At 48.4% G+C, this 26,106-nt stretch overlaps 1 protein-coding gene across 2 annotated transcripts in view; it reads right to left on the reverse strand.

The window, feature by feature from the left end:
• Window positions 1-26,106, reverse strand: part of Pur-alpha (Purine-rich binding protein-alpha) — a 291,757-nt gene that overhangs the window by 19,169 nt on the left and 246,482 nt on the right. For both annotated transcript variants that reach the window (XM_050167097.3, XM_050167098.3), the window contains 2 exons: window positions 24,607-24,727; window positions 16,886-16,992 (listed from right to left, as the gene is read on the reverse strand). In XM_050167097.3, coding sequence (XP_050023054.1) covers window positions 16,886-16,992; window positions 24,607-24,727 — 228 coding nt within the window. The remainder of the gene's footprint in view (window positions 1-16,885; window positions 16,993-24,606; window positions 24,728-26,106) is intronic.

The raw sequence follows: 26,106 nt of genomic DNA on the forward strand, positions 1-26,106 counted from the left end.
GTGCCAGCTAGCCTAGTCACACTGCTTGATACATTACCCTTCTATTTGATGTATTTGTTGGTATTAAAAGATGTGGGGTATCGGGCTCTCGCGGTGGTTCTGTGGAGACATTGCGCTGTGTTTCCGGGGGCTTCATGAGCCTCTCCTCCCTGCCTGGACGGAGTCCAGCGGGTCATACAACACTGTCGCTCGGCTGTCATCCCGCCCACGGGAAGGTCAACAGGCTTTCCCCGTTGGGCGACATTTTGGCAGGATTTGGGCCCTGCTTGCGTGTGCTGAGTATGTGCGTGCAAGACGAGACCCGAGGGGAGACCACATCGGGGTGTCGGAAGGTGCGTACGTATTCCTCTCTGCCGGCGGCGGCCGTCTTTGTTCGCCGACGGCCGACGGTTACTTCGGTTCGTCGGGGTCTCGGCCTCGGCGGTAGTGCGCACTCTTCCGACGTCTCGATGTCCCGAGGCAGCGTCTTCCGATCGTGCCCCCATGTGTTCTTGTTTCTCTTTGTTTCCATTTCTGCTGCTGTGGGGGAGCACGATGGCAGGCGCTGACCGGAGGATAGGCAACCTCTTACTGCTGGGTTTTTTGTTCTCTCTGTCGCAGTGTGCCATTAGTGGCCACTGGTGACCATTTGGCCAGGTATTGTGTCGCAATTAGATTTACATTCGGACGTGTTGGTAAAACTGGTGTTTGTATCAAATCCCAGCTTAATAAATGTTATTTCTTCTTTCCCGAGTGCTTCGCCTAGGGTCTCCCTTGCTTCGCGCACGGTCTCGCTTTCCCCTAGCTGGGGCCGGCGGGGCGCGTACGCGTGCAGTGGCGCGTCTGCACACGGAGTGGGCCGGAGCAGGCACAGATGCGGTGCCCTGTGTATGCATAGTGGCTCAGAGTGCTCGAACCCGCGGCGGTCGTTCGGTGTGCGCAAGATCAGAGCAAGCACGCCGCGAGAGTAGCGAGGAGACCACAGGGTCAACTACCTTGAAATTTCACTTTGTCCAAATTTGCAATAAATAAGTAGCACATAACATTGAAGCAACCTTTGCAAATCTGAAGGCTGCAGTAATTGTCTAACTTTCTTATTAGCTGTCTTTAAATAGCACTGTTACGTCTCAACATGGCCAAGGGCGTTAATTAGACGTTTGCCATGAGGCAACCACACACAGCCATCAGCGCCTATCCTGAAGTCAACGCAGCATTGACACAGACTGTTGACGGGTCCACAAGAGGCCCCTACCACTACCTGACAGCCTGAACTAAGGATAAAGACGGCCACGTCGAATGCTACCGTGGGAACGACTTTGCCCTTGGATTAACAGATCGCTATCCTGTCCACTTTTCCATGCATCGGAGGGGGGGGATGCTTCGAAGGTGGGGGTGCTACAGAACGATCCGATATCATGGGCATGGTATCACAATCGATTCGACGATTGTGATTGGCCGCGATACGGTCATCAGTCAAGCAGCATAGGGAAGACGACGGTACTAAAGGCGGACACTTTTCGTGCAGTGGGGCTGACGTGTCCTGATGTGAACTCGGATGTTTAACATGCTTCTGCATGGAGTGGGCTTCCGTAACTGGAGCTGTGTAACTAATGTCAAATAAACCCTTTTCCTTCATTCCTAGTACTGGACACATTCATTGATGGGCTTGGTGGATTCCTTCCCTGAGCGCCACCTCGAGCCACAATAACCTGGTTGGCAGGGGTGAGATCAGGAAGGCAGTCCTCACGATCTGGGATCAGCAGACCTGTGAATGTGGCTCCGGGAGACACGAACTTTGCAAGATCGAGAAAAACTACAGACGGAAGAGTGACTTCTGCAGATCCAGGATCAGCAGACCTGCTCTTCCTGGCTCAGGGAGGCACAGCCATCACAGTACCAGCATAGAGTCTTGGACGACCCAAGAAAACTTAAAGGAAGAGCAGCAGAAGGCAGTTCTATGATTTGGGATCGGCGGACCTGGGAACGTGGCTCCGGGAGACACGACCTTCGCAAGCTCAAGGTTGGCTGAGTGCGTGAGCGACTACGTTTTGCCAGACAATAAGGACAGGGTTCTATCAGGCAATGAGCTGTAGTTGACCGCCACCAGGTGCGCGGTCAATACAGGGTAAGTTGTAGTCAGCTCTCGGAAAATCATGGATATCAAAGTGTTAAAGAAAGAGGAGCTGTTGCTCTTGGCAGCAGAGCTCGGTATGGATATTACATATAAGTTGAGGAAGCCCGAAATTCGTACAGCGACTGACGAAATGGGCTTCGATGAGGATGAGCTCACGGATGCCTGGGAAAAGGTATGTCACGAGAGGAAAGAAAGACTGAAAGAGAAGGAGCACGAGAGTAATGAAAGAGCGGTAGAGAAGGAGTGGCAGGAAGAGATGGAGCAAATGAAAATTGAGCTCACGAAAATAACACTACAGTGAGGGAGATTAGCGCTCAGGGCGGATGTGGCGCCACCACAAACAGAAATCGTGGAAATGACGAGTTTGCTTCAGCCGTACAAAGCGGTTGATGACATCGGTCTCTACCTAGTTAATGTTGAATGGATTTGTGAGAAGCGATCATTTCACCGCGACACAAGGCCAGAGTCATTGCTTGAGTTGCTGCCAGGAGAAGCCACACAAGTCATAGCCCGACTGAGCGCAGCCAAGGCAGGCGTGGGTACAATTCAGTGAAGCCGAGTTTGCTCGCGAGTAACAGGCTCTCAGCAGAGGAGTTTCGGAGGAGATTTCTAGAGGAAAGAAAGAAGCCTAATGAAAGCTTTGTCGAGTTTGTGTATCGCCTGAAGGACAATTCTGCAAAGTGGGTGAAAGGCGCAGGGGCGGATAACGTTAGTAAACTGGCAGATTTGATCTGCTTAGAACGGTTTCACAAGACCCTGGCATGTAACGTGCACTTCTCGGTTAAGGACAGGCAGGAAGGTGTGCCTTGTTACGTTTCGCCTACAACGCGCGGTAAAGCCGGCGCGGATGCAGCGGACGCCGGGGCTTCGTTCGGGGCGGCGGACATTTCGGCCCGTGCGACGCCGCCGCAGCGCCTCCCCGCCAAGCGTGTCCAGGCGTGTTTCAGTGCCACGTGTCTTCGTGTGTGCGTGTGTGTGTGTGTGCCCACGCTTGTCAGGGCGCGGCAGCCGGGGAGCGGAGCTCCCCAAGTGAGGAGCCAGCAGGTTTGTCCGTCGGCGGGTTGGCGATGCGTCACTACACTCGGCTCACCATGTCTCTCGGCTCGACCGTGCGCGCCGTCGTGGGCTCATGCTCCGCCGTTGCGTGGGCTCATCCCGTGACCTTCCTTCTGACCCGCGACGCCGAGAGTATAAGAGCAGCTGCCCCCGGACGCCAGGAGAGAGGCTCCGATTTGTAGTGTTGAGTTACGTGCTCTCCCGTCTCTCCATTTCGGTCGACCTGACCGGCCGCTCTTTTGCTATGTTAGAATAAACAAGTTGTTCTGTTACCAGTCTCCTCTTGCTTTGCCGGGACCTTCGGATGCTTCCAGTGCCCCAGGCCGCCAGGCCAACGCTACCCTTGGGGCTTGCGACCCATTGGCAATAACGGGCGTCAGCACCGAGACCCCAACAGCCTCTAAAGAGTGCAGCACAGCTGGTCGATGAGTATGCGGTGAGTCGTGGCTTCAGGCCACAGAGCAGTAGTGCACACTACGATCAAAAGCCTTTCCCACAGCCGCAATCTTGCCCTCGGGAGCAACAAACCACAAAGAAAGAGGACAAAACAGCTATCTCCAGAGGCGTAGTTCAGCCATAGGAGGAAATCCTTCCAACTTCCTCGACCGAAATTCAGGTAGAGAGCCAGGTACTGAATTACGATGAAGAACACAGGGCAAAGAAAGAGGATGAAACAGCTAGCTCGGGAGGCATAGATAAGCTGGGGGGGAGGAATCTTTCCGATGTCCCCAACAGAAATACAGGAAGTTGGTCAGGCTGAGGGAAGAAAAAGAGCGCACCCAAAAATGAGCCCGAGAAATAGCGCTAAGAGAAACAGGCGTCGCAAATTCAGAAATCCAACTGAGAACACCGTGTGGCCAAATAAATCGAAGGCCACTAAACCCTGCGGGGAGCGCAATGAAAGATTTAGACCGGCGCATTTGTCGTTTGGAATGTTTCAAGTCAGAGCATGTCCAAGTCGTCAGACGAGGTTGAAAAGAAGGCGATGTTCTGCGCGGAGGAGGTCAAAAGCCAGGGAGCAATTATGTTCGCCCTCGTTGAGTTCTTTTCGAGGTGTAGCCTGTACGACATGGAAAAGCACGGCGGTCAGGCAACACGAAGTGGTCGTACAAGGCAGTGCATTAGAAGTGCAATGCCAAAAAGACAGGTGGACAGTGTGCAAGGTGCTGGGGATCGGCGGCAAGGGCAATGGACTACATGCTCTTTGTATTCCCTGGTTGACAAGTTTGACAAAAACTTTCAGACAGCGCCCACCTCGAGTACAACTAACTTAAATAGATGACCCAGCCGTAGGCTATTCGTTATGAATAACGGCGATACATGTTTTGTGGAAGCACTAGTTTGTTTGTCTGTTTGCAAATTTTTGTTAGAGTTTGGTTAAATATTTTGAGATCTCCGAGACTAGAGATTGTTTTAATAGGCAAGTTTAAAGCTTTGTTTAGATTGTTTGTTTTAGAAGCTGACTGATATTCTGAAAGAATATCATGGTTGGTGCGCTCAGAAATTTTTGAAACGTTCTTTTTTTCGATATGTCATTCTTTTTTTAAAGCAGATAGCTTTTTTTTTTTTTTTATATAGGCTTGCACCCCTTAGGTTATTTGTTGAAGCCTATAGTGGCACTGTTCGGAGGTTCACGAGATTTTCTTTCAAAAGTAAAAACGCATTATTTAAACGAGCCATTGTTTAACTGCACAAGTTTTTAAAGTGTTTGTATTGTTCCTTTAAGGCATGCCTTGGTTGGGCACAGAGAAGCCACACATTGGTGCATGTCTCGCATGTGACGACAGCGTTGTATCGTTTTGAGCGTGCATGATAGTATTTCGAAATGAGGTCGAATCTTCGTGTAGTTGGAAGAGCGTAATTTACACAGCAATTTTTTTGTTTATGCTGTTTCTTTAGTGCGGGTCCTTTGTGGACAGGAGAAAAAAAATGTTAGCGTGTGAGTCGCACGAAAGTGGAAGATTTGCGGAGCATATTCAGACTATGTGGACTGTTTTGAGACTTCGCGGCCTGTGCTTCTATCACCAGACTTTTGCAGAGAATGCCTCCTCTAGTGTGACACCACCAACCATGGTCTAGGTGTCGTCTTTGCCCAAATTAACGAAAGTGGTGGAGTGCATCCCTTGCTGTAGCTCAGTCGAAAACTGACGCCGCGAGAGGAGGTGTTTAGTAACTCGGAGAAAGAGTGTTTTTTCATGGTACGGGCAATTCAAAAGCTCGGACGCAATATTCAAGGCAGAAAATTCACAGTCAACAGCAACCATTGCCCTCCTGCATGGCTGAAGCAAATGTATGAAAGAAAGGGCAGACTGCTGAGATAGTCACATATGGCCAGAATACCACTTCGGCGTCAAGTGTAGGAAAGGGAGCCAGAATAAGAACGCAGATGGGCTGAGTCAGGGATTTTAGGCAACGAGCTCAGAGTACTCTTTTTTATTTTTTTTAGGAACGTGTTCCGTACGTATCGCTAGAGATGTTTTGAGATAGGCAACCTATTTGTGTCTTGCCGAGAGCTGACCACGACAAGAAAAGAGCAAGACGGAGAGAGGGGAAGAACATTCTAAGGCGATGCGGGGATCATAGCGTCGGGTAGGTGTGCCGCTCGGGCACGCCGACCAGTGCGTGCGTGTGTCCTGGGTATTTCCAGGGAGAAGGCGCCGACGAAGCGACGGCTGGGCCCTCGAGCTGCCCTGTGACAACAGCCATCACTTCTAGAACAATCCCCGAGGACGCGACCGAAGAACATACAATGCTTCGCGCAACCTGACAGCTGGTCACCCTCAGGTCGAATCTCTTGGCGGCGGAGCTGTTTGTTACATCTCAACACAGCCAAGGGAATTTATCAGACGTTTGCCACGAGGCAACCCCACACATCCATCAGTGCCTATACAGAAGTCAACGCAGCATAGACAGCGACTGTTGGGCTAGTTGGTCGTACATATTTGAAGTAGTAACTTAGCACGATAAAAACACAGAAACAAGAAAGTTGGGCAAGGACAAGCGCTTGTCCTTGTCCCCCTTTCTTGTTTCTGTGTTTTTATTGCACTAAGTTACAGCTTCAAACACTACCTGACAGCCTGAACTAATGATGGACGCCAATGTCGAGTGCTACCGTGGGAACGACTTTACCCTTGGATTTCCCGGTTGCCATCCTGACCCTTATTCCATGCATCGGAGGCGGGTACAATGCGGAGCACTGCGATATCATGGGTGCGGTATTGCAACCAATTTGACAATTGTGAATGGCTGCGATACAGTCAGCAGGTTCCCTAGTCCGAGACACATCCACTCGTACGTTAAACGTTAAATTTTGCATGCAGGCTATTCCATACCTACAATATCAGAAACTAAGCCGTTTTTACACAGCCCAAAATTCATAACAATTGCATGGCAAGACGCTTCGAAGCAATGCTGGAGCTACGAGACACACCACGGTGGAGCTCTCCAGATATATCTTGACCACTTGGGGCTCTTTAACAGGCACCATTACACCTAAGCACCCCCATTGCTGACGATGCGGGCACACATTGTGCTGTTGGAAATGCAGTACTGGATAGCCTTGAGCAAGGCTGGCCATAGGCTAGTGCAATTTTGATGGTCAACTTTCATTTTTCAACACAATTTTCGCAAAAGCAAGGTTTTTCATATTCCCCGCCGATTTCGTTATTGCGGGGTTCAACTGTATTCACCCCGTCACTATTCTTTAATGGAAAACTATCTGTTATTTTCTGTTGTATTCTGCTTGCTGTACTGTTCACCTGTACTCATTTTCTACATACCTTGCGCAATTGCATTGGATTGATATGTTGTGCATTAGAATTGCCTCTGTACATGCCTTTCGGGTTACAATCTTTAACAGGATTTGCAGTAGCAGAAAGATATGCAATAATCCACTTATCTGACATGTCACTGCAGCTGTAGGAGGAAGGATAACCTTGCGCCCACCAGCAAGTTCCCTAGACCCCACAGTGAGTCTGCCATGGTCGTCAAGGCGCTTAAGATATGCATCTTTAGTGCCGCAGATGCCACAGGATATGAGGTGTGTGTGATAGCGATAGGAAGGCCTCAGGCAGTGACGATGAACAAAGCCCACTACGGTGTGTCACTACGTTGCTTCAATGCTAATCCCATTAATATCGACCGTCATCCCGAGATGGTCTCTGCTCGAATTCCCGAGTGCGAAAAATCGCCATTGCAATTGAAGGTGCTGCATTTTTCATTTCTAGTCAGAAAGATCAGGTGCATGTTAGAAGCTAGTAAATACAGCAACTAAAAGGTCATACAGTCGAACCTCAATAAAAACAAAGTTGTACTTGCAGCTAAGAAGTTTCTATATCGTGAATTTTGCTAATTCGAGATCTCAACGTTTCCGCATTATAAACAACTTCACAAATCCCCAGAGCATTCCTGGTGGATAGTAACTTGCTGCCAACCACTTATAGATAAATCGCAAGAAAAGTCAGGCCATAACAGCGCAGTTGTGAGCATCAGCGCATGCAGTGGATTTCGCTGCCGAGAGCAATGCATCGATGTGGCTCGCAGTGTTCAAGGTTTGCATGTGTGGCGTCGAGCAGCGCTGCAAATCTTGGATGACATGGCAGACCGTGATTATCGCCCGCAGCCAGCACCCGCAAATTAATAACAACAGTGTAAGAAGACACAAATATTCATCCTGAGCAAAAGAAATTCACCGACAATTATGATAGTCCCTAATGAGAAATTTGAGTGCAACTTTAGGTGCGTTTTCATTTCGCGATATATTGGCTGGCACATACAATTGGTCCCGTAAGGCACATTGCAGATGGAGTGAACTGTGGCGCAACTGCCTTGCTAATCTGGAGACTGCGAGAGCCGGCACATGGAGCCACGGGCATGGGCGACGTGTGGGCACAATTCACAGAAGCCGCTGCCAACAGACCCGAACGACACGCGCTACCCTGGTGCCATCCTGTAGCCACAGCACTATGCTTTTCTTCTAGCGCTTTCGCCATGCCCTCTTCTGCTTTCCACCTCAGGTACTGCTGCACCCTCCTCTCCGCTTTCCTCCTCGCAACTCGTCTCTCTCGCCGCTTTATTCGTCCCCCACTGTGTGCCGCGTTCACTCTCAACTTTCACTGTGCTCGTTCGCTCGGTTACACCGGGAACGCTGACGCACGCCGCATGAATGGGTGTCTTAGAGCTGCACTCTAAAAAGTAAGAAAAGTCACAGCAAGGAGACAACTACACCAAGAAAGAGTTCGCTGTTTTATCAGCGTCACCAGTGCTCAGGCAAACCTGAACAGATCTCACTCGATGACCACCGAGTTCACAAACAAACTAGTGCTTCCACAAAAAATGTATCGCCGTTATTCATTACAAATAGCCTACGGCGTCTATTTAAGTTTTACTCGAGGCAAGCGCTGTCTGAAAGTTTTTGTCAAACTTGTCAACCAGGGAATACAAAGGTCCATTCCCCTTGCCACCGACCCCCGATACCTTACACACTATCCACCTATCTGGCCAACAGCAAGCAGGGAATTTCAGCAGGAAGTTTTGACATACCAACTCGGCTCTAATCATTGTGGCACGAGGCGCACATTGTTGTTTTCCAATTGCATAGTGTTTTAAGACTGTGACAAATAAAATAGACCTGGTCAGCAACACCGGAACACAATGCCAACAATGCTGCCAGGGCAATACATGATGCTGCCTTTGTGCTGCCTGCAGCAGGAAACAGCACGATTAAGTTATCACTTACTAAAAGCGTGCAGTACATGTCTTACGGCACTGACCCCCATGCTATGAAAGGGATAAGTGAAGACGCTCATTGTACAAGCATTGGTGACAACCCGGGAGGAGATTTGCTGGTACTGGAAAAAGAAACTTGGTGTGCACCAGCGTTTTCATGTGCGATGGGCAGGCAAGTATTGTGGGGAAACTGCTGTAGCCAGCTGCTACTGTTTTCAATCGCAGGCACCTCGCGCCTTTTCTCGTATACATGGGATCTAGCAGCTGGATACGTATCATACGATTGCAGTTTGGCAATCTATTGAACATCGGTGCCAAAAGATCGTATTTTTTGGGAACGTACGAACCAGCAAAAAATAAGCGCATTGCAGTTGGTCAGTTTTTGTTCTCCAATGCAAACTCGGTGCTGGGGAAGCATATGTAACAGGATCGTATCAACGAGGTTCTACTGAAGGTACTTGCTCGAACCAAAAAAAAAAAATTATATTCACACAATCCTAGTCCCAACCATTTGTCACGTAGAGGACTCACAGAGCTTGTACTGCGAGTAATAGGAGCCAACTATTTGTTATGCACAGGACCAATAGACTTGTACCAACTGGTACTATATACCAAGTTTCATGCTTAGCAGGCAATTCTGAGGAAGCAACAGTAGTGGTGCGGTCTTAGAAGTTTGAGTCCGCACATTATGCAATGTGAATATACTGACATGTATACTTATATTTATCAGGCGACCACGTTTCGCCGCCTAACAAATCTTATCGCACAGCGCGGGACGCGCCTGCATGTATCCGAATTTTCTGGAAAGTTATCGATGCTTCTATTCGCTGTCTGTTGTTGCTGAACCTTGTGTTATCTGATTTCATCGCGTGACGCGAATGGTGTAGAACTTTGTGGAAGGCACGCGGGTCTCAACAATTAGTATGGAACATTCGATGACTACTGTATAAAAGCCGACGCACTGGACCCGCTGATCAGATTTTCGACAATCGCCGACCGTGTTCGCCGCTATCGTTGTGCTATAAAGTGTAGCCTGTTTTATGGGCACAGGTTTGCCCAATAAAAGTTAGTTTTGTCATTCACAGTATTGCTACTGTGTTCTTCAACGTCACTAGCACATGACAATATTTTATCTGCAACACTTTCTGCCCCTACAACTTGTGGACATAAGGTTACGTCAAATCACACGTTATCTGTGCAGCTTTGTGCTTCAAGTGTGCAACCTACCATGTTTTGGTCGTAAGAACAAGAAGCATGCTGTGGCCATTGGTTGCAGAAATGAGCGATTCTGCTTGATTGGTGGCAAACATTCGAAACTGCATCGCTGCCCTTGTAATAATTATGTGAAATTTTGGTGTCATATAACTGAGAGACTTAACGTTACACAGAATTGCATAACACGCCTTTCTTTCATAAGTCATGCATTACGTTTTGACCACAAATGTGGGTAGTTAGAGATGTCGCCCTGATCTATATAGCACTGCCTGCCTATGTGTGAAATAATGTACAGTAGAGTCTGTACTGGTACAAAAAGGTATCAGCAAATTGTCACATATAGAACCAACAGGCTTGCACTAGCAATAATAGGGTCCAATGAGCAAAACAATGAAATCTCAGTACAGTGGAACCCTAATTATTCAACATAATATAATATAATCTGGGCATTGTATAATTGAAGAATTAAGAACATAGACAGTAATGCTCAGTCTTGCCTAAAAAAAAGGGGTACACCGCCTGAATCAGTCCGTGGCATAAACCTGCACTGCTCCAAGGAAGGTAGACTAAGTTATATTTAAAAAATGACAACCAAGCATTTAATTGGAGGAGGAGTGGGCGAATATTTCTTCTCACTTTTAAAAAAAAATCTGCAATCTTTTTCTTGCAGCAAGTCGGTGACATCATCGTATGCACAAACAAACTGCTAAATGTTGTCGACACAGCGTAACATGTCCACATAAACCGGAACGGATAATTCGGAAACATATTCTTTTCACTTATCGTCGTCAGAGGTGGAGACAGCTTTTGGACGGTGTTCTTGGACGATCCCTTTCGGAGATAGTTTCACTTTGGCGAAATTTAGTATGAATTGGCACTGAAAGCGTCCCTGACAAGCGTGCTGGCACTGCGCCAAGCTTGTTATCAGTGCCAAGAGCACTATCGGCAGTATGCTTCGAGGGGTTCGGAGCCAGGACGAGCCAAGTCTTGTGAAAGTGAAACTATCTCTGCATGTGATCGCACAAGATCAGGTCACCTTCCGAGCGTGTTTGAGATTAAGTACTTCTTAAGAGGCTGTACAGCCACTTCATTCGGGAACACTGCCAGGCCACTACAAGGTCCACATAGCCCTTCCAAGTGGCCTCGCATTTAAAGAGGGCCTCCCGCGAGTCCTGCCAGCCGCGAATCGTGGACATTTTGCTGAGCCACGGCAGAGTTTCCCTCCTTCTCGGCCATCAAAATCACACGTCTCTCAAAGCAGGCGTCACATCGAATGCACTACGTCATCATAACGTCACGAATGAGCGAAGTCGAAGCGCGAAAGACCACAGGGTACTGCAGCACCATAACTGTAACACAAGTACAGCGAAAATGGCGTTAATTCAAACCAAAACATGGAGGAAGGAGAACATAGGAGAGGCCCCGGCCAGCACGGACGTGTTGGAGAAAGTGTCGTGGAAGTCACGTGCTGTTTCTCGTAGAGGAGCACTGGGATTGGTACCCCAAATGTCAACGTTGCCATAGCAACCGCGCTCCTGTAGCCCTCACTGCTGCTCTAGGTCGCTGAAAAGTGAGATAAAAATCTTCGGCCCATGTCTTTCTCATAGCATATTCTGTTCACCAGACAAGCAGATTTTGTAGTGTTGTGTGTAAGCATGAAGGTTGTGTTTTGAGTCTGTGAGTGTGAGTGTCAGCCAGCAACAGGTCCACTCGAGCAATCACTGCACGGGTCTTCATTGTCTTCTTCAACGTGCCACGGAAAAGCACGGGAGTGTGTCTGCTTCACTAGAAAACTGTTACAGAAGTTTCGTAGGCTTTGTTCCAATGCGTGTCGGCAGCACACGCTTCCGGTGGCTCGTAACAATGCAAGTTCAAAGGTCGTGCCTATCTGCTCCGGCGAGCTGATTGGAGGCGCAAAGGGACATGGCACACCAACATGGCTGCATTTCTGGCTTCATAAAGGCAACGTCAGGGCCTCTCCTATTTCGTTTCTTTCCTCCATGAACCGAAAACAAGGTTTGACTTCGGTTGACTTGTCTATGGATGGGTTCGAAATGCAGAGGTTCAGGTTGCCAACGTAATGCTAGAAACCGTGTAATCTAGGATATTCGTTTAAAATTGCGAATTTTGCTCTTATACGAATATCATGCAAATGAAACCCTTTATCAGCTGGCTGCAGTGTGCCCACATACCAGCACGCATCTGCTTACGGCCTTTTTTTTTTTCCTTTTTTTTTCTGGGACATTACCAGAGAGGCGTTGTATGAGGCGGGGTAGACGTAATATTTCGTCATATAATTGAGGTTTTTAATATATTACTTCTATGGGGTTTTTGCCAGGACCAAACTACTTCTATGGGGTTTTTCGCAGGACCAAACAAATTTATTGTAAAATGTGAGTCGTCACATGACCGGGGGATGTATAATTGAGGTTCCGCAGTAGTTCAAGATCTCTTCAACCGAATTAACAGATAATTCAAGCTAATCAGTTGGTCCAAGCAGGGTCGCGTGCATTTGAATGTTGCAAAACTCGCACAAATCCGAATTATTAGAGCCGTGCAACGGTTATTTCGATGTAAATTTCTCACGCTCATGGTCCGCCTTTCAGACAAGCTCTAGCCAAAGGCCAAAGCCGAATGCGTCGCTAGCCGACGGAGTGACACCATAGAAATTGCGCCTTTTCTAGCTTAATGCAATACATTAGGGCCACAATGTACATGCACTGCCTTTCCGCGGAACCACGGTAAAGTGCCATGTGAGCAGCGTTTTAGCTTACTATCCTCCTATGCCACGCTTCAGCAACAAGAAAAATGTTCAAATTCACCGACAATTATGACACTCCCTAAAGCGAAATTTGAGTGCAGCTCTATATGTGTTTTCACTTGGCGATATATTGGTTGGTGTGGACACTCTGTCTCGTGCAGCATGTTGCAGACGAAGCGAAGTGTGGTGCGACTGCCTCGCTAATCTGGAGATTGCGAGAGCCAACCCACGGGTGATGCGTGTGCGCGATTCAGAGCAGCCGGTGCCGACAGACCTCCCAGACGAAACGTGCTACTCTGGCACCATCTCGTAGCCATCGTCATCACACTATGCTTTCTTTCTCCACATTCTGCCTCATGGTTCCGCTGCACCCTCCTCCTCCTCCGCTTTCCTCCTCATGTCCGCGTTCGCTTTGATCTTTCGCTGCGCTCATTCGCTCGATTATGCCAACACCGACACTCGCTGCAGGAACGGCCGCCTAAGCGCTGCACTCTAAAAAAACTACAGCAGAACCCATCTTACGATGGCTGTCGACAGCAATGCAATTACCATTAAAGCAATACTGCAACATACCATATTGATGAGGAAAAGTTTATTTTAAATATGCAGTGGCTATTCTGAGACTTCCCATAGTTCGGCTACATTCAACATACGCTGTCTCCGGTATCGGCCGCTTTTGGGACAGCACTTGCTTGCCAAGGTCCCCCCATGAGAATGACAACGACTGTATGACAGCAACGCAGTAACAAAGATGGAATCACAAAGAAGGAATATCGCCAATGAAACAACAAAGGTAGTATGACGACGATGGCATGACGACATTAAGATGATGGTTCTGAAATGATGACGACAGTATAACGACGGCATGAGGAGAATGGGACAGTGGCAAGCGTATGACAACAACCAGATGACGAAGTCAGAATGACAACAATGGTGCATCCATGATGGCATGGCAATGGATGCATGGCAGCGACTGTCTGACGATGACGCAACGACGACGATGGCATGACAACAGTGGCATAATCAGGAGTGACGACACCAGCACAATTATGCTAGAATGATGGAGAACCAACAACATTGCTGGAAAGATGAAGGCAGTATGACGACGATGGCATAACAATATTAGGATGATGTTTATGAAGTGATAACAATGGTAAAACGACAGTATGACAATGATGGCATGACGACACTGGTATGACAATTGTATGACAAGAATGGTGTGATGACGATGACGACAGCATGGCGAGAGTGGGATGATGACGTTAGATGACGATGATGGAATGACTATGACAGCATCATGACAACATGACAACGAATGCATGACGACAACAGCATAACAAATGTATGTGCATGATGAGACTGAGTGTATGACAATGATGGCATGAGCACCGCTGTATCACAAAGAGTATGAAGACGATGGTTTGATGACAACGGCATCACGAGAGTCGGATGGTGATAGCGCAGTGATGGCAATAGAGTGACCAAGACAGAATCACAACAACAGCATGACAATGAATGCTTGATGACTGTATGATGACAATGGAGGCCATGACGTCGTGACGATGATGGTATGACAAGGAATGCAGAACAGCAATTTTCTGACATAAATGCAATGACAACAATAGCATTACAACGACAACATAATCACTTCTCATGCGCAGGATGTGCATAGGAAGCTTGTAAGTGACGCAGCCTCTACTACAGGTCTCACTGACTTTACTGTGGCGTTCTGATATAAACAGAGTTTTGGCTGCATACATGCCCCTGCAAATGCAAGCTTGGTTCCCTGCAACAGTATAGGTAGAATATGTCTTGGCATGCCTCAGTGTTCGCGCCACGAAGGCACTGTTGGCTGCTACAGTGCAAAAGTGGAGATAAGAAGAAGCCTTGACTGCAGGAACTACAACTTTTGTCGACTCTTTTGTCACTGATTCCATCAGGGCAAATTACACGAAGAAAGTCACAGTTTTGCCCAAAAAGCGGAGCATTGATTGTGATAGCAAATTAGTCGGCAGCTATATGAAGTAAGGATAGTAGTTTTATCAGCCATATAAACTTGGAAACATTCACTTAGTAAATTAACAAGCGTGGTATCAGCATGCACAAGCAAACATGAACAGATCACACTCGACCGTAGACACTCGCTGTCAAACCACTGGCGTGAGAAAGCATGGCAGCAGCAGCGAGCGAAGTGACCTTCGTGCGGTCTATCCCATTAACGCAAGAGCGGCGAGAACACAGCGCACACAAAGGGATGAGTCGTCTGCAGATCGCTTTCAAGATGACGCGGTCGCAGAATAGACAGCTGCTGCCAGAGAACAATGCCGCCCCCCCCCATCTCTACAACCAATTTTTCACGGCCTTTAGTGCACCAGATTGAACTGCTATCGTCGGCTCCCCTCACATGTTTTCCCTCTCACATACAGCGTATCAAAAAAAAAAAAAAATTATGGGGTTTTACGTGCCAAAACCACTTTCTGATTATGAGGCATGCCGTAGTGGAGGACTCCGGAAATTTCGACCCCCTGGGGATCTTTAACGTGCACCTAAATCTAAGTACACGGGTGTTTTCGCATTTCGCCTCCATCAAAATGCCGCCGCCATGGCCGGGATTCGATCCCCTGACCTCGTGCTCAGCAGCCCAACACCATAGCCACTGAGCAACCACGGCGGGTTACAGTGTATCAGTGTATGGCATGCTACAACGGTGTCATCGCCTTTACACGTTATACGGAACATCACGGCGACGGCAAAAATGCACCTATCGCAATAAAAAGAAGCTCGGCATGCTGCAATATCTTATGCACCGACGTAGCGATCCAGCACTGTCATCTAACATGGGAGAAACGGCCTTGAAAACGCTAGAATATTCAGCCACACAATCAAATCAGCTTGTCAGCCTGTCACAGCCACCGCTGCTAATCGTGTTACTCTTGGCTCAAGAAATGAGACTTCTGTCCTCTGCGTGGCCTCAGGCGAATAATGCGAAGCTAATGACAGCACTGTAACTCATGACACTAGCCATGTGTGCGCTGTACACATTCCTTTCAGCTGCAATTAACTGTTGCAATTAGTGTAAAATACAAAGAAACAGGCAGCACGACCTGTAGCAGGTCCGATGTCGCCCATACGCATCTCCTGTGCTCAACTGCATGTCTACCCTTCGCGATGGTGATGAGAACCAAATGTGCACACAGGGCTGTCGGCATTATGCAAGAGGTGCACAGCTTGTAAGTCAAATTTCCTACTACACTGTGCGACAAATTAGCCTTGCCGCGAACAGGTGCACTTCGCTGCACATAACATTAGCAGTGTGGACAGCCTAGCGCGCTTTCACATGTGCATGTAAAGCGGCACAATCACAGCTGTGTTCATTGCAGTGCTGATGTGTTAAACGCATCTAAACGTGCTCATGGACCTCTCCGTCTTAACTGAAATGTGACAGTTTTGTAATTCCTGCAAGAACGAATGAAAGCGCAGTTCTAGCGACGCTTTGACCATGGAAGTGCATACGGTTGCAATAACACAGCAAAAACAATTAAGTGCAGAGGTTGTTGCTGTACATACTGCCATATGCATTAAGGTATCCCAATGCCTATTATACTCGCATTACCACAGATGAAGGGCAAGAAACTTGGTTAATGTCGGTCGCTGGTACAAGAGTCTGACAGTATAGGAAACATTACGATTTTGCATACAATCCATTCTATAATGCATGTTAATGCAACTTAATAACCAGTGGTCTATTGAAGCAACAAAAAGGGTGCCAAGGCAGGTAAAATACAGTTGACAGCAGAGTGGTATGATGCAATAAGGAAATCTGTGGGTACAACAGGGTGTAAGCAGATGCAAGACGGGTGTAATTTGGCATCACTGCAGGGGAGGCCTTTGTCGTGCTGTGGAGATTAAATGAGACGACGGCCTGAGCATTCATTAGGGTAACAGAAGAGGCAGTTGCATGGGTTTTAATAAAGATGAGCCAGTGTCCTCGGGAGACACCGCCGCAAACTCACCTCTGAGATGCGCATGTAGATGCCTCGGGTATTCTGCCCAATGTCGAAATAAAACGTCTTGTTTTCTACGCGCATGTGGCGCCCCTCGGGTAGTTCTCCTTTGAAAGCTGCGAGACAAGAGAAAACGACCCACACACTTTCTATGGCATTTGTGAGTAACTTACAATGCAATGTAGTTTAAAAATAATGAAATTATGACAACATACATGACTATGGTACAACGACAACAGTAGCAGGATGACGACAGCATAACCATTACAATTCCTTGACCTACACATAAAGGCTGTTTCAAAAGATGCAATTTTCGCACAGTGATACAGCAGTTTTTGTTGCTCCACGACCGTTGCACACTCCTCGCAGGTGCACCGCAGCTGCAGGCTAAGCAATCCTATATGCTCAACACTGAAATTTTTAAGACACTGCACAATACTCATTCTCTTCTTAAACAACAAAGTGCGAGCACCTGACTGGTTTCCGTGCTGCTTTCACTCTATTATGATAAGGGCGTGAATACTCTGCAAGCACGGGCACTCAATTGGGTGCACATGCTTGCTATCTGCTTTGCTATCCGATTCTGTGTTGGGTACAGCATTTACGATTTTGTTACGCGAGGGGGAAAACTCCACTGAATTAAAGCAGGACAAATTGAATTTTTTTACTTATTTCTTCACATCTGCATGACCTTTCGTTTTCATTGTAGCCATGCACGTTACACATTAGACTTGCGTTCATTTGACTTGGGTAATTTGAATTCCCAACCAAAGGTCCCGGCTGGCGCCCATACATTTCTATTTGCCCAAGCTTTCGCTATTTCAATCCTAAAATGGGCCTTCACCGGATAATTCGAACTTGACCGGTGGGGCGCGTGTGCCTGACCCCTATATGCAGCCACTTCAGTGGGAGCATCTGTCTCAGCAGAGCTTAGGGGACACCGGAAGCTTTGAACACAAGTCATCTCTCATCGAAAACATCTACTTTTGGCCCGTCTTAGGAAGATTTTCAAGCAATAACCGTAGCTGACAATGTCTTTAAGGTATTTATCCAATTCCAACGCGGGCCTACCTTTATTTTTTATGACCCTTTCAGGAGCCAACTGATTCTTTTGATTTAAGTGTTACCTCAACCACATTTCCTACATTTTCAGAATCATAAAAAGCATACAGCTGCAAAATAGATTACCAATTTTCAATCCATTAGTGTGTTTTGTCATGTTTAGAGAATGCGGACTCCATGCAAAAAACTCATATAGGAACATCAGGTATGAGAATGTCAACTATTTCATGTCTAGCAGGCTCGGATAGCACCTATCCAGTCACTTTAAAATCACACCTGGCGCAACGAATTTTGAAAAACAGTGAAATAAGTGAACCCACTTCATACAACAACATACTCACACCTGGTAAAAATATCTAACCGTCTACATTCCCACTCATTTCACTAAAGCATTTTGCACACGTTATTCAAACTTGCAGCACAGTTCCAATCAGAAGTGTTTTAAGACGTATGCCACACATTTTAAATGAACAGCAAACAGCAGCAGCAGCCTGGTTCAAGGCCAGGTACCACACAAGCCTGCAGCCAGGGTAGCCGTCGCAAGGGTACGCGGCGGGGGCATGTGGCAGCAGGCTCGAGTTACTGCACGGCCAGGCTCCACGTCGTGGCCGAGGACCCGCCGATTTTCGACGTGGCGCACAGGCTTTGTACTTTCGTCTGTGCCGCCGTAAACGCTGACCATCGAAATCTGCAGGCACCCCATTTCCATGGAGCTTGACACAGGGGCCAGCGTGTCAGTAATGGCTGGGAAACTCTTCAAGCGTACTTTTCCCGGCGTGCCCGTCGAGGCTTCGGGCGTGATGCTGCGCAGCTACTCCAGGCAACTCTCCCAGGTCCAGGGTCAGGCACAGATCAGCGTTTGCTTTGGCAACAGGGCGGCAACCCTTCCCCTTTACTTAACCAAGGGGTCGTCGCCGACGCTGCTAGGCCGAAACTGGATTCATGCACTGGGCGTTTGTCTGCCAGAGTACCAGGAAGCCAGCGTGCATGTGGTGAAAGATGTCCGCAGAATTCTGACCGAGTTGAAGTCCCTGTTCCAGCCAGGGGTGGGCACATTTGCCAGCACGACACCTGGCATCTATGTACCTGAGGGAGCCCAGCCACGTTTTTTCAAGCCTTACCCACTGCTGTTCGTCCTAAAGGATGGCGTCACCTAGGAGCTGCAACGGTTACAGCGAGAGGGCATCCTGGTGCCTGTCGAGACGTCTGAATGGGTCGCTCCCATCGTACCAGTCCTCAAGCGAGATGGCAGTGTCAGGATCTGCGGGGATTTCAAGATTACCATCAACCCTGTTGCTACCGTCGAGAAGTACCCGTTGCCCCGGATTGAAGATCTCTGGTCAGCGTTGTCCAGTGGACAGAAGTTTACCAAGCTTGACCTCAGAGGTGCTTACTGTTGTGTCGGCAGCGGCAGGCAAGTGGGGGGGGGGGGCCCCGGCCCAGCGAGCGCGCGGCGAGTGCCGACGCAGTGAAGGAGACTCGGACGAAGACTCAACCGATCAGCAGCTGGTGCTCCAGAATGCCTACCGGCAGTATGTCACAATATTGACAACTTTGGGGCTCTTCCAGTACATGCGCTTACCCTTTGGCGTGGTCTCAGCCCCAGCCATATTTCAGAGGGAGATGGACAACCTCTTCAGGGGCATGAGACATGTGGCAGTGTACTTGGATGACATCCTGGTTACTGGCAGCGACAACAGGGACCACCTGCAAAACCTGCACAACGCCCTGGCATGACTGTAGGACGCCGGTTTCAAGCTCAAGCTGGAAAAATGCATTTTCCTGGCCCCCAGTGTTGAGTACTTGGGACATGTCATTTCCCAGGATGGCCTAGCCCCGGCTCCCCGCAAAGTTGATGCTGTGCTCAAGGAGCCTAAGCCCTAGAACAAGAAGGAGCTTCAGAGTTACTTCGGCCTCATCAACTATACAGGAGTTTCCTGCCGAACCTGTTGGAGCATCTAAAGCTGCTCCATCTTCTGCTTCGAGATGGTCAGCAATGGGTCTGGAACTAGGAGCAGGACCGGGCCTTCCAGCGCAGCAAGGAGCTAATCACCGAGGCTCCAGTGCTGGTACACTTCGATCCTGCCAAGCCTGTCGTCCTGACTGTAGATGCATCGCCGTATGGCATGGGAGCTGTCCTGGCACACTGGGGAAAGGATGGCCAGGAACGCCCTGTGTCGTTTGCTTCTCGTCGGCTTCATGCTGCAGAGCAATGCTAGAGCCAGCTGGACAAGGAAGGCGTGGCCCTCACGTTTGGTGTCGAATGCTTCCAACACTACCTGTGGGGCCGGAAGTTCAAGGCGATCACGGACTACAAACCGCTGTTAGGGCTGCTGGGAGCCTGACAAGGCAGTTCCTGTGCAGGCATCACCTCGAGTGGTACGCTGGGCCTTGAGGCTAGCAGCTTACAGTTACCAGCTGGTTTACCGTCCGGGAAAGGACTTGGGACCTGCTGATGCCCTGAGCCGTCTGCCCTTGCCAGAGGTGCCTGATGCTGTTCCGCAACATGCTGAAATGGTAATGCTGGAGCACGCGTACCCGGAGGTGCTCTCCAGATCTGCGGTATCGCAAGCGACCAGCCGGGACCCAGTCCTGTCTCAGGCGGTCAAGGCAGTGTCCCGTGGGGAGTAATTGGTCCAGCAGGCCTATAGCCACAAGGGTGCCGAGCTCAGCTTGCCGCAGGGCTGCCTACTGTGGGGTTCCAGGGTGGTGATCCACAAAGTCTCCAGTCCAAGGTCCTCCAGTTATTGCACGCGGGTCATCCTGGTGTGGAAAAGACCAAGATGGTGGCCCGGTCCCATGTTCGGTGGCCTGGCCTGGACCAGGACATTGTTCACATGGTGCAGAGCTGCCAGAAGCATCAGCGGGCCTCACGTCGTGTGGAAATAACCCCTTGACCATTGCCAAAGACACTGGTCCCGGCTACATGTGGATTTTGGGGGGCCCTTCAAGGGCCATTACTTCCTGATGGTGGTGGACGCCTTTTCAAAGTGGGTGGAGGTTCTACCTGTCACCACTCCATCAGCAGGCATGACCATTGCAGCGCTACGACAGGTCTTCGCTGCCCAGGGGTTGCCGGACATCATCGTGTCCGACAACGGTCCTGCTTTCGCCAGCACAGAGTACCTGGCCTGGCTGTCAAAGAATGGAATCCACTGGATGATGGGTCCGCCGTAGTACCCTGCTTCAAATGGTGCAGCTGAACGGGTGGTGCAAGCCATCAAGGACAAGCTCAAGAAGACTGGGGATTTCCGGATGCAGATTGCCCGGATACTGTTTCAGTACTGGACAACGCCCCACAATGTCACTGGCCGTGCCCCCTGTGAGCTCCTGCTGGGTCGGATGGTCAAGACACCCTTGGACGTCTTGCATCCGGACCTCCGATCCACAGTGTTCCTGAAGCAGCTGAAACAGAAGCTGGCTGCTGACCAAGGGTGCCATCCCGGGCCTTTGCCAGAGTTGGGAGCTCCAGTTTTCGCCAGGAACTTCCGTCCTGGCCCACCTGGTCTGCCGGACAGGTGGTGTCTCCTGCCAGCACCTCATCACTGCTCGTCCGCATGCCAGACGGGGCCACGTGGCACAGACACGCCGACCATGTTAGGCCTCGCCTCGGCACCTGGCCAGCACCCTCGACTGCCACTTCCGAGTTCCAGCCTGCAGGAGGACTAGCGGCAACACCAGTTGCTTCCAGCGGAGCACTGCCCACCTCGGTGGTGGAAAGCGTTGCCAGTGGTGGGGCGCCAGTTGGGCCGGTGTCATGTCAGTTACCACTCACAAGGCCGACCACAGTGGATCCACCAGATGGAGCGAGGCTGGCTCAGGCAGCACCTGGCATTGCCACACCCGGCCCGTCAACACCGGTGCCCAGGCGGAGCACTTGACGGCAGAGGCCACCGGACCGTTACTCGTTGGGTAGCAGGCACTGTCGACGATGGAGGCAGAGCCCCGTACACTGAACTTAGTTTTTTTGTTGGCAACAAACAAACTGGGGGTAAGGGGGTGTAGCAAGATGTGACGCCCCCTCAGGCATAATCTTCGTTGGCCCGCCAGGTTCGGTGGCCTGCCAGGCTCAGTTAGGCAACATTGGTCACCGCACCAATAAACACCAGCGAGCACAGCTGCTCGGGGTCAGTCATCGTTCATTACCACCACGCTGCAGAGCCTCCGTCTAACTGAGGGTGCCTCGAGCCCTCCCTTGTTCATGAACCCAGGTGGATCGTGACAGTCATTACTTTCATCAAGTCTGTTGATGTTGATGCACAGCCTTGGCATACACAGTTGTGTACACAGTGCCTGAAAGGGTTGAAGAAAATGTATCCGAAAATTGCCAGCGTGGTGCAATCGGATACAAAACCAAAAACCATCTTCGCAAGCATCGTATGCTTTACAGCATAACACTAATGTTTTGCAGTGGAGCTGACTGTGTGGCAAAGATGACTTTAGGAAACCGGCCGCCACTCTGCAGCAATTTTTCTTGCTTAAAGATAGAGTGCTCATTAGATTTCTACTTCATTTAGGAGCTGTAATGTCATTTCATGTTAGTTTTTTACTTTGGACACGAAGAAAGTAGGCGCACATTTGAGTAGGGGGCGTGTTAGAATAGAGCAAATACTCTCACATGAATCAGTGGTGCGGTATGGCATTATTCTGCATCTTGTTTAATTCAAACCGCCATACAATTGTATCCATTTTCGGCGGTCCTGTATCGGTCGAATTAACAGAAGTCAATTATATCGAGGTTTTGACTGTATACTTTTGATATTTTACATCACATTAATTCTTGCTCAATTCTTCAGAATTGGACGTTTGCAACTTGCTTTCCGATTCCTGGATTTTATTTCTTGGATTTGGGTCTTGGACTTGTGTAGCTGGAGTGCCTTGTAATCCTGTGTCAGGTCTGGCTATACCGGAACAACTATCCGCATTCTCTTGCTGCTCGTTACACTTCTCATATTTTGTGCTCACAATGTTGTAAGTTTCTATCTGCATTTCTTTCTTGCGCTCCCGTTTAATGCTGCATCTGCAAATTCTAGGTATACATACTGTACTAAACTACCTGCTGTACTGCCAATAAGGTGCTGTGAGTAATAAGTAATAAGTGAATCACTTCTGCCCTGTGGTTCACACTGCAAACAACCTCACTTCATTTGGTCGAAGGTGTTAACTGCACTACAGCATTTTGCACAAACTTAGTTCCTTAGGTCACCACGGCTTTGTGCGGCAAGAGCACTCCCCTAGCCACAGCCATAGCCAAAGTGTGCCCACGTGCAAAGCTATCCTCACTTATGAGGAACCCTTCCATATGAGGTGGGCATAGTCCGTGGCATTTATTAGACCCAATGTCAATGCGGCTCTCTCCTCAGGAGTTAAAACACCACAGCATTGTGCGACTTGTCATTTCATATTCGACACTTGGGGAAGCAGCTAGGCAGACAAGGAAAGATTCAGGCCAAAGAACATCATGATGGGCTTGAGGCGGGAGTGTAATCTGGTGTTCAGGCTTACGCAAATTTTAAGTGAAGCTTCGTTTGTGAAGCCAGTTAGATTTTGATGCTGCGGTGGTTGCACTGTGGAGAAGGGGAATGTGGAGAGGAGGTGCATGCGAATAGAGTTACTCCATAGGCTCTCGTAGGAAACCAGAGTTGCACGTCTGTTCTCCCCGTGCTGCTCCTGCCACGATTCACCAAGTGCTGTCATGTGGAACTCCGAAGTTTAGCAGAGAAGATGACTCAACAGACACACTGCCCATACCCTGCTGGTTTCCAGCGCTGCTAAAAAAAAAGAAAAAAGGTTACATTACAGGCTTTTACACGCCAAAACCACGATGTGATTATGAGGCACACCGTAGTGGATGACTCTGGGTGGATTTTGACGACCTGGGGTTCTTTAACGTGTGCCAAAGCGGAGCAGCCATTTTGCATTTCGCCCCTATTGAAGAACAGCCACCGTAGCCAGGAACAAATCCAAGATCTCAAACTCGGCAGTGAAACCCCCTTGGCCACTGACTGGCCAGCCACAGTGGGACATTTCGGCACTCCCGAGGGCCCCAATGCTTCAAGTATTGTTCGTCGCACTCGCTTATGCTTACTGGCCTTTTTTAGAGTGTGCATTATTTTAGTGGCATACAATTGTCGTCGGTTCTGTAAAAAACTAGCACTGAACTAGTTAGTTGTGTCGTTACTGGGCACACAAATACAAATGTTTTTCTGTTGTACAGTTACCAGCTGATAATTCGGACATGCTTGATTATTTTAACAGCTCTGCGACCCGCTAGCCAATGAAATTCACACACAAGCAACACCAAACTTTCAGGCACCTTAAGGCACGTCGTTAATTTGGCCACCGAGTCGAGCCGGAATAGCAGCGTTTTAGTTTTGATACATCTCCGGCATGGTCATCGGCCACGTTGCCGGTGCCTCCTTGAAACCGAAACTAGCGAAGTCTTTCTACCTGCTACTCGCCCTTGTCTACCATGCCCGCTAAATATGTCAATGGGCAAAACCGAAAGGCTTCCAAAGGCCACGTTTGTAAGGAGTGAAAGGGTGTATCACGAATACGAAACAACAGTCACATTACATGGTTGCCAACTGGCTGTACAGATGGCCCTACAGATAAAGATGGAGCACTACGATAGGAACTGGAATCACAGGAGCCGAGAAGGGACTCACCTCCATCGTCTGTGCCAAACTCTTCTAGTAAATCTGTGAGTGCGTCACGGAACTCGATCATACCCTGTGCGGGAATGGCAATCTGGGACCTAGGACCACCTCGTGCTATCGTCTGGGACACCTGCACGTCACAACGTGGGAAATGGCACGATAAGCAACAACCAAAGAGAGCCAACAGTTGTGGTCATTACTAACAAAAATTAAAACCCTCGTTTACCCCGAGTTTTCCTTGCTCATTATATGGTAAATAAGTTGCGCGTAACAGTACAGCTGACATTGGGCGTATAGATTAGACAGAGCAACTTTTATTGACAAATGATAGCAGTATACACAGTGACTGTAATATAGAGGAGTAGGTCCCAAAGTAATAACTGCAAGCGGGACTTACATGGAACGAATATTAGTAAATACAAAATATTGCCAGCCATGTGAAGCTATGTAAACAAAACTGAAGTAAGCTAGAAATGTATGTGAGCAAGTAAACAATGAAATATTCCCGAATAAAATATATCACGAAAAACTTGTTAGAAGCGATTAACAGGAAGAGAAAGACGAAAAAATATTTGTACAAAAATTTAGCAGGCAAGTGATACATTAGCACTAAAAATTGTATGGGCATGAAAATCATTGAAATATACAGCACAGCTGAAAGTGTGTGCATAAACTGCGAACATAAATAGTGCAATTTGAAATACACGCTGTACAGTTACAGTGTAGCACTGTACACTGTACGGCAGCAGGACAGGTATTGTTACGATAGCCTTCCTTGTGTAGTTAAAAAAAAAAGTAACGTCAGCAAGACAAAAAAAGGGGGGCAGAAGATTAAAGGTCACGTGCAAGCCAAACACGCCAGACCAAAGCGACAGCAGTGGAACAGATAATGTTGTGTTACAATTGGCAAATGACATCCACCGCTTTTGCCAAAATTATTCCTAATTTCTTGCATCGTATGAATGTTTAGTTTGTGAATATGCAATTTACTCCTTAGCACAAGTCACACAGTAATTGTTCACGGCTTAAACCTGTTTCGCTGAGATAGCCCAGTGTCTTACACACAAGCCTTATGCGTGTCACTAAGGTATATGCCTGCGCACGTGTTCTGGCAATAAGCCATTCTCAGTATTATTGTTATTAGTACTGAACATCCTATTGAATGTGAAAGACAATATGCGAGACTTTCCCAGTGTAGTTTATATAATCGAGTTCCATTAATTTGACCCTAACAGGGCCAATGAAATTGGTCAAATTAAACAAAAGGCAAAAAAAAAATGCTGTAACACACCGCTGATTCATTTGGCAGTACTTGCCCAATTAACACACCCTCAAACACACACACATGCACACACGCACACACGCACACACACGTTCTTGTGTTCAAAGTAGAAAACTAACATAGGAATGGCATCAACACTCATAATCAAAGTAGAAACCTAATGAGCATCCAATTTTCTAGCGAAAAAATTCGGTATGCCTCCGATTCTGGTAACACAGAAAGTATGA

This window comes from Dermacentor andersoni, chromosome 11, assembly GCF_023375885.2.
Source record: "Dermacentor andersoni chromosome 11, qqDerAnde1_hic_scaffold, whole genome shotgun sequence".
Lineage (NCBI taxonomy): Eukaryota > Metazoa > Arthropoda > Arachnida > Ixodida > Ixodidae > Dermacentor > Dermacentor andersoni.